Genomic DNA, 8,305 nt, shown 5'->3' with positions numbered 1-8,305 from the left:
ACCTAAACACAGCACTGGGCCCCCTGAAATTATTCAAGCCAGCCAATCCTAAAGCTGTTGACCCTGCCTTGCCCATTCCTTCCACAAACAGCACAGGAAAGGCCCTTGCTCCCATTTTCCCTGTGCCCCCTCCGCCTCCTGACCGACCTGGTGCTTCCCCACATGGTCCTGTGTGGCACGGGGTGGGGGCTTCTCTTAGAAACTGTAACAAACGATCTTTTCAGTAGCACTCATCTCTGATATGTTGGCCTTGCCACCCCTGAATAATAATAAAACCTACCTTTTAAGACAATCTCAGGTGGCTGTGTTCACTGAGAACTAGAACGGAGGGCAGACAGCAGGAAGTCTCATTACTGAAGGCCTCCCCTGTGCTCAGCTGTTTCACAGGTGTTACTTCTGCCCTCAAACCAGGGAAGGTCACAGGAAGTGCCAGGATTCAAATCAGTGCCATGTGACCCCTCCCATACCCACCCACACACACCTGCGCCCAGGCCAATATGGAGGTCTTCAAACATTGTCCTGGCTCTCAAGTCCCCCAGTTTTCCTTATACCTTACCATCTTTCCCTTCTTGGCCTTCCCTGTTCCTGCCACGTCAAATGCCCCATCCACTCTCTCCTCCCAGCCTGGCGCAGGGACTCCTGTTTCACTCTTCCACCGAAACCCTCACCTCTGAGCATCGTCACACTCCGCTATCTTCGTGCTCAGCATCTTCTTCCCCCAGAGTCCACAGTCTCCAGGGGTGCGGGGGCCACATGTGTTTCCTTAACTGACATCCCTGTAGCCCAGCGCAGGGCCTGCTACATGGTAAGCATCCAGTAAACATTTGTTCAATCAGTCTATGCCCCCTCCTTTTATCGACACTCAATGCCAACGCCTCTTTCTGGACTCCTTTCCTGACCTCTGTTCTGACGCCCCTTGCTCCAGCATCCCTGGCTGCCCTATAGCTGGGCTGTTCTTTGTCAGTTAGCATCTGTTGACAAATCACCTCATTAATTTTTCCCTTGCAATTCATTGTAATTTGATCATATCTCAGGCATATGCCCTGTCTTCCTGGTAAGGACAGAAGTCCCCCCGGGGCTGGGACTGTGTCTTCTGCTCTCAGTTCTCCCATGTTCCCCCTCCTGCCCCGGGGGCTGGCTTGGCCACACCCAGTGCCCAGGAACGTAGTTCCAAATGGAAAGACTGATTGTCTGACTTAGTGTGTTTAAACTGGAGCTGCAGGTAGGGTGTGCTCCGGGTGCAGCCAAGCCTTCATTGGGTGGGAAGCAGCACGACACATGGCTGAGACACTGATTGCTTGGTGGCATCTGAGAGGACAATGCCAGGTCACAGCACACCAAAGGGATATGCCACAAGTCTGCTCCCCTCCAAGGGCACAGGAGCCCCCAAACTGCCACTGCTGCTGGAAAAGTAGCCTGATTGCTGGGGGACCCCACATCAGCCCCCAGAGACCTGGTTTCCCCACCGGACAGATCGTTTGCATTACCTTTCCACCTCGTCCTCTCCTTCCCGGAGGAAGACGAGTGGGCCATGCAGCTAGAGACCTGGTTATAAATCAAGATGCTGCCACCCACAGCCTACGTGACACATCCCTCTGAGCCTGTCTCCTCACCTGCAAAGTGAGGGTGACGACAACACCCACCTCTCTGGGTTGCTGCGACGATAAGATGATTCTACTTATGCAGAGCACCCAGGACTTCATTCCCTGTGTCCTGTCGCTCACCTTGATGATGGAGGAAGGAACTGCTCACCCAGCACCCAGGGGTGAGGAGGAATTCTCAGCAGACAAGTAGAAAAGCTGGCTTTTCATCCCTAGGCCCACTGAAATCTTCTGAGGTGACTGTTAGCAATGAGGATTTCCTGGGAGCCCCCCCAAACCCACTGAATCAGAAAGGCTGGGGGTGGAGCTTGGCAATCTGCATTTCTAACCAGCACCCGGGTGATTCTTGTGCCTGTTCCATTCGGAATCACTGTTTTGAGCATGATGGAAGAAAGAGAACCCAGGAGTGCCTGCTGCTGGTCACAGGTGCGGCAGGCCGAGGAGGCCTGACTTCCGAGAAGTCATACTTGTTGGATGAATTCAGGTCTGTGAGACTGTGGAGCCTGCAAACAGGGACAGGAGGCCCCATTTATTAGCGAATTGACATCACCTTGGAGCTGCCGTAAAATTGGGATGACAATTGTACCTCTCCCAGTCAGGGCGGTGAGCAGTGGATGAGATTTATCCAGCGTGCCCGCCCCATTCTACCCGTACAGAGGCACAGTCCATGCGGGCTGTTGTCCCCATCGTTCCCCACCCCGTATCGGCCTCAGGGCCCAAAGTCGAGCAGGACACAGTCTCTGTCCTCGGACCGAGAACCCAGTAGAACACAGGGCACTTTAAAGGCTAAAAGAGGTGCGTAGAACAGAAGACCAAAATGGGAAAAGATGATCCTGGAAGGATGGAGGCGCTGGGGAAGAAGGCCCGGGAAGCACAGCCTTTGACCCGACTCTGCAGGGCCGGAGGGATGCGGACCAGCAAAGATGAGGGAAGTCGGCCTCACCCCGGCTCAGAGGTGGCAAAGCCGGGCACACGGGGCAGCGACCGGGAGATGACTTTGGATGGGTAAACTGAGGCTGGAGCGTGCAGGGCTATGAACACCAGCAGAAGGAGTCAGAACTTTCTCCTCACGTCAGAGATTCAGGGGCAAATTCCTCCTGTGCACGTGTTTCCTTTGGCCCACAAAGTGCTTTGTATTTTCTTTTTTAATTTGATGCCAACATTTAGAAACCAAGAGTGATCACATCACTACCAGACTCGCAGTGTCTCTGAAACAGTGGCACCAGGCGGTGCTGGGCCCGGCCCCCTGGCACCATCAGCCGAGTGACTGTGTCTGCCCGCAGCCCCCTAGGCCGCATGAGTTTGAGATGCCTGCACTGGCCATTGGAGACTTAGAGGACTGCGGTCTGGGGAGGGGCAGAATTAGGTCTGTGCTTTAGAAAGACCAGAGGATAACAATTCACATGAGTGATGATGAGGCTGATGATGAAAATGGGGAGAGGAGAGGAGAGGAAGAAGAAGGGCCATTTACTGAGCTTCTGTGAGGTGGAGTTTGGCCCTACGGCCTTACACACATTCACCCATTTTGTTCTCATCACAACCTTATGAGGTGTGTATGCTGTTACCCCCATTTTTCAGATGAAGAAACTGAGGTGAAGTCACTTGCCTAAAGTCACACAGCTGGTAAGTAAGTAGCAGAGCCAGGTAGTTGGGATCCAGAACCCACAGCGCTGGTGAGACAGGGGCAGGGGAGTCTCCCTCGGCCTCTCACCGTGTGAGGCTGTCTGGTTTTGAGGGCAAGGATGTGCCCCACGTCTATCCCCAATCCGGGTAGTAATGCTGTGCATTTTCCCCAGCTCCTCTCGGTAAGGCCAGGTCTCTCAGTAAACTCGTCAGGCAGGGAAGGAGGGCAAAGGGTCCAAGAGCCAGTCAGGTGGCTTGGCTGCACTCCCCGGCCCAGCCTCTCCTGCTCTTAACTGCGGACCCCACCGTGGGGACCAGCAGACCCAAGGGGAAGGAAACAGACGCAGAGAGATGTGATGCCACACCTGCCGTGGCTCCACCTGCCCTACTACTCACCACACCCAACCCTCCCGGCCCAGTGCATTTGCAACAGAGAAAATAAAGCACACACACAAATAATAACCAACCCCGTGCGCTTCCTGGCATCGGGTGACTGCTTGGTCAAGCGCTCCCTCCCTCTGCGCATACCTGCTGGACGCTCCTAACATCCTCCAGCTGCCGCTGGCTCAGGGGGCCGATCACAAGCTCAGCCCCCAGGCAGACCCCCCGCTCCCACCCCCAGGGAAAGCATCAAAAGATCCAAGGAAGTTGGCTGCCGAGATCTGCCAGCCTGGGCCCAGCTGCTGCCCTCTGCCAGCTCAAAGTCACCTTTGCTCCAACTCCTCTGCTGGCCAGCCCGAGCGGGCCACTCAGCAGGAACCAGGAACTAGCCCCTATTGGGCAATCATTAATCGGATTCTTGACATTCCTCTGCCCCAGGTCGGCTTGGGAAACATGCTCCCCGGAGGAGGAGGCGCGGAGGCCCAGGACCCGCATTTGGACATGCAGCTGACGGGCAAGGTGGTGCTATCTGCTGCTGCCCTGCTCCTGTTGACAGTCGCCTACAAGCTGTACAAGTCGAGGCCTGCCTGGGCCCCGCTGTGGGGTGGGAACGCCAAGGCCGGGGCAGAGGAGGAGGCAGAGGGCTCCTGGCAGCCTTCCATCCAGGCTGCTGCTCCCGGGGCACCACACTGGGAGCTGAGACGCCGGAGGGGAAGCAAGGGGGCAGGAGCACTGCTGGGCTGCAGCTGGGAGAATCCCAGGGGCTCCCGAGTCCTGGAAACAGGAGCCTCTTCCAGGGACTCAGAACCCCTAGAGACTCAGAAGCTGGAGAGGACAGGCGCAGGTGAGGAGGGGAGTGGGCAGTGCCCGGACTCTGGCCTGGTGCCTCCCCGCTGCAGTGACCAGGAAGCCGGAACAGCTGTTGGCGGTAAGCCTGAGCCGCCCCCCCACCCCGATTTGGGCAGTGAACCCGAAAGCTCTGCCGCTGGCCTTGCTGTGGCAGACGGCAGCGGTGTGGGTGGTGAACCCGCTCCATGGCAGGACGGCAGACCCCCCGAGCAGCCAGGGGCTGGGGAGCAGGAGTCCCCCCATCACTGTTGGATGGCCCACATGGAAGGCAGCAGTGACATGAACAAGAGCTGGGTCTTCACTCAAGTGACGGGCGTCTGTAGGGAAGAGGCTGGGGCCCTCCAGGCTGCCTCGGACATGGGCCTGGCCCTGCGTCAGCGGGAGGGAGCCATCAACGCCTCCTATACCTTCTCATCGGTGGCCCGGGTTCGAGTGGAGGAGAATTTCATCCAGAAGGTGGAGGGGACCAGGCCCAGGCTGAAGGGCAAGGTGTACGATTACTATGTGGAATCAACCTCTCAGGCCACCTCCAGCGGCAGGCTGGCCCCCAGGACAGCAGCCCTGGCTGAGGCTCTACTCCCTGTGCCACTGCCAGGGCCCCCGGGAACTGGGGCGGCCTCGGGAGGCCATGCCAGTGACACAGATGGTAGAGCTGAAACAGCTGCCTCCCCCCAGCCCGTGCTGTCGCCCTCCATGCAGGGCTTCAACAGGAAGGCGAGCCTCCTCCAGATCGTGGAGCACCCGGAGCTTCAGCTGCAGCTCGACGGCTTTGGGGCCCCCACTCCATCCTGCCCAGACCAGAGTGCCCCGCCAGGCTGCCCCATATCCCAGGATTCCCTCGGGTCCAGCTCAGCTGGAAGCAGTGGGGAGCCCCAGGTGGAGCTCGTGGCCGGGACCAATTTCTTCCACCTCCCGATTGCCCCCGGCTCAGCCCCAGGCATCCACCTGGATCTGGGCAATTGCTATGAGGTGCTGACCTTGGCCAAGAGGCAGAACCTGGAGACCCTAAAGGAGGCGGCCTACAAGGTGATGAGCGACAACTACCTCCAGGTCCTGCGCAGCCCGGACATCTATGGGTACCTGAGTGGGGCAGAGCGGGAGCTGATCCTCCAGCGTCGGCTCCAGGGCCGCAAGCACCTGGTGGTGGCCGACGTGTGCCCCCAGGAAGACTCCGGCCACCTCTGTTGCTATGACGATGAGCAGGATGTCTGGCACCTGCTGGCCCGTCTGCCCCCCGAGGCTGTGTCCCGGGGCTGCGCCATCTGCAGTCTCTTCAATTATCTCTTCGTGGTGTCCGGATGCCAGGGGTCCGGGCGCCAGCCCTCCAACCGCGTCTTCTGCTACAATCCGCTGACAGGGATCTGGAGCGAGGTGTGCCCGCTGAACCAGGCCCGGCCGCACTGCCGGCTGGTGGCCCTGGATGGGCTCCTGTACGCCATTGGGGGCGAATGTCTGAACACGGTCGAGCGCTATGACCCTCGCCTGGACCGCTGGACCTTTGCCCCACCTCTCCCCAATGACACCTTCGCCCTGGCGCACACGGCCACCGCGTGTGCCGGTGACATCTTCGTCACAGGCGGCACGCTGCGGTACCTGCTGCTCCGCTTCTCGGCCCAGGAGCAGCGCTGGCGGGCCGGCCCCACGGTGGGCAGCAAGGATCGCACGGCCGAGATGGTGGCGGTCAACGGCTTCCTCTACCGCTTTGACCTCAACCGCAGCCTGGGCATCAGCGTGTACCGCTGCAGCGCCAGCACCCGCCTCTGGTACGAGTGCGCCACGTACCGGACGCCCTACCCGGACGCCTTCCAGTGCGCCGTGGTGGACAGCCTCATCTACTGCGTGGGGCGCCGGCGCACCCTCCGCTTCCTGGCCGACCACATCTCACCCAGGTTTGTGCCCCAGGAGCTGCGGAGCCTCCCCTCCGCACAGGGCACCCTCCTGCCTGCCGTCCTGGTCTTGCCCGCCCCCAACGTGCCTCAGACCAGGGTCTAGCCACCCCTCTGCTGGGACCCTCCTGCAAAACGGGGAGGCAAAAGCACCTCCTGCTCTCCACGCCAGGGGCCGGTTCTGGGAAAGCAAGTGGCCCAGGAATGTGGCCAGCAAGAGGCGGATTCTAATCTGACCTCCTCTGCTGGCTGGGGCTCTTGGATGCATCTCTGCCCTCAGTGGGATGCAGAGGCCCAGTGTGAAAACAGAACTAGGAGCTGGTGTTCTGAGGCCGGGGCACCCACATCTGCGGGGGTGACCACCAACTTCCTTCAAATCTGAATTCTTGGGGGGAGGCACACTAGGACCCCATGGAAGTTCAGGGGCACAGCCTTATCATAATCATGGTTCTGGGTGCCAGTTGACGCCCAGTGACCCCTCAAGCGGACCCCACTGGAGATGGGCCAGCTGTCTGTAAGCCACCAGGGTCCCTTCCTAAACATTGGCTACTGGGCCCCTACCCCCAAGGTTCCCAGAAGCATCTGGAACACAAAGGTGGGAAAAATCGAGGGTGGTGGTTCTGGCAGGACGGAAGTTGCCCTGGGGAGCCCCTGGGAGCCCAGCCAGAAGGAGAGATGGTTGGAGAAGTGGAGCAGCGGAAGCTGGGTCCAGCCACGGGGACTCTTCCTGCAGAGTAAGTCAACCGCAGCCCGCGTCACTCTCCTCATTACCTGGAATTCGGGTATACTGGGAGGAGGAGAAACCTCTATTTTTAGCAGCCATTTGAAAAGGTACATCTCCTTGTAGTGGTCTGCTAAGGATACAACTGATTCTACATCTGAGGTCTCTGGAGAGGGAGGAGAGGATGTGGTCCCACCACCCTCCTCCTGGGCCCCTGTTCGTGCCCACTGTTAACTGACCACTGATCTCAGAACCTTCACAACATGGCTCTCCAAGCAACTCAGCCCTCACTCCTGGGAGCTGGGGCAGCCACTCCTGCTCAGCCCTTCAGGGCTGGTGAGAGGGGATGACATCATTTGCCCTCCCTGTGCCATGTTGCCCCTTGGTCTGCCTCATCAGGCAGGAGAGGACCAAGGAGGGGCAGGTCCACGATGAAGCCAAGGAACTAGAAAATTCTAGTGGTGCCTCTGGAGGCTGGGATCTCCTTTCACATCAGGTTTGGTGAATTCTCAAAGGGAGGGGACCCTCCAGCTGCAGGAAGTTCCCGTTCTTCCTAGAGGTGAGGGAGAGAGGCTGGTCCAATCCATTACCACAGTCCTGCTCCATCTCCGAGGGAGACGCCTACGCTGATGGGACAGCAGGCACGCTCTCGGTCCCAGCCAGAAGCCGGGGGAGCTGGGACTACTCCTAAAGTGACAAGCAGCATGGAGGAAAGAAGCAGATATGAAGGATGCCCCAGGGCAGGCCCTGACAGGTGGACACTTTGGACGTCAGTGTCCCTATCTTGAAAATGGGAGGACAGTTCATGTCCTTTTTAGCCCGGGGGCTAAACGAGAGCACCTGGAGAAAGTTCTTCCCAAGTTTGGAGGGGTGTAGGGGCGGGGGGGGTGTGTTGTGGGGGTTCTCAGCAGGAGCTTGTGTTCACTGCAGCTGCTGGGGCTGATCTGGGGTCTTTCTGGAAGATGCAGGATTGAAACAAAGAATGAGAAGGAGGTTGGCATGGAGATGAGGACTTTTATTGGACCGCACAGGCCACCTTCCCTATTCCAGAGCCTGGGAGGTGAGGCTGCTTAGTCCGTTCCTAAGCGGGAGGCGGGGAGAGGACTCTGGCTGGAGCCTGGGGACAGTGACCCCCTAGCCAGGGCCATGATCAAGCTCAGAGTCAACACTCAGATGTGAACCTCCAAGGGGCGCATGGGGAAGGGGTGCCTCAGTGACGTGACTGGGAGTTGGCATTGCATTCG

The 8,305-nt window shown here is 58.8% G+C and overlaps 1 protein-coding gene across 1 annotated transcript; it reads left to right on the top strand.

The window, feature by feature from the left end:
* The first annotated feature begins 3,769 nt into the window (after nt 1-3,769).
* Nucleotides 3,770-7,926, top strand: KLHDC7A (kelch domain containing 7A). The gene has a single exon (XM_004425639.3). It carries the CDS (start codon nt 4,059-4,061, stop codon nt 6,444-6,446), a length of 2,388 nt encoding a protein of 795 aa, XP_004425696.2. The 5' UTR covers nt 3,770-4,058; the 3' UTR covers nt 6,447-7,926.
* Nucleotides 7,927-8,305: the final 379 nt, after the last annotated feature.

The sequence above is a fragment of the Ceratotherium simum genome, chromosome 22 (assembly GCF_057802395.1).
Source record: "Ceratotherium simum simum isolate JZ-2026a chromosome 22, ASM5780239v1, whole genome shotgun sequence".
NCBI classification, from domain to species: Eukaryota; Metazoa; Chordata; class Mammalia; order Perissodactyla; family Rhinocerotidae; genus Ceratotherium; species Ceratotherium simum.
Note: the sequence above shows the minus strand (reverse complement) of the source record. Positions and strands in the feature narration are given on the sequence as shown.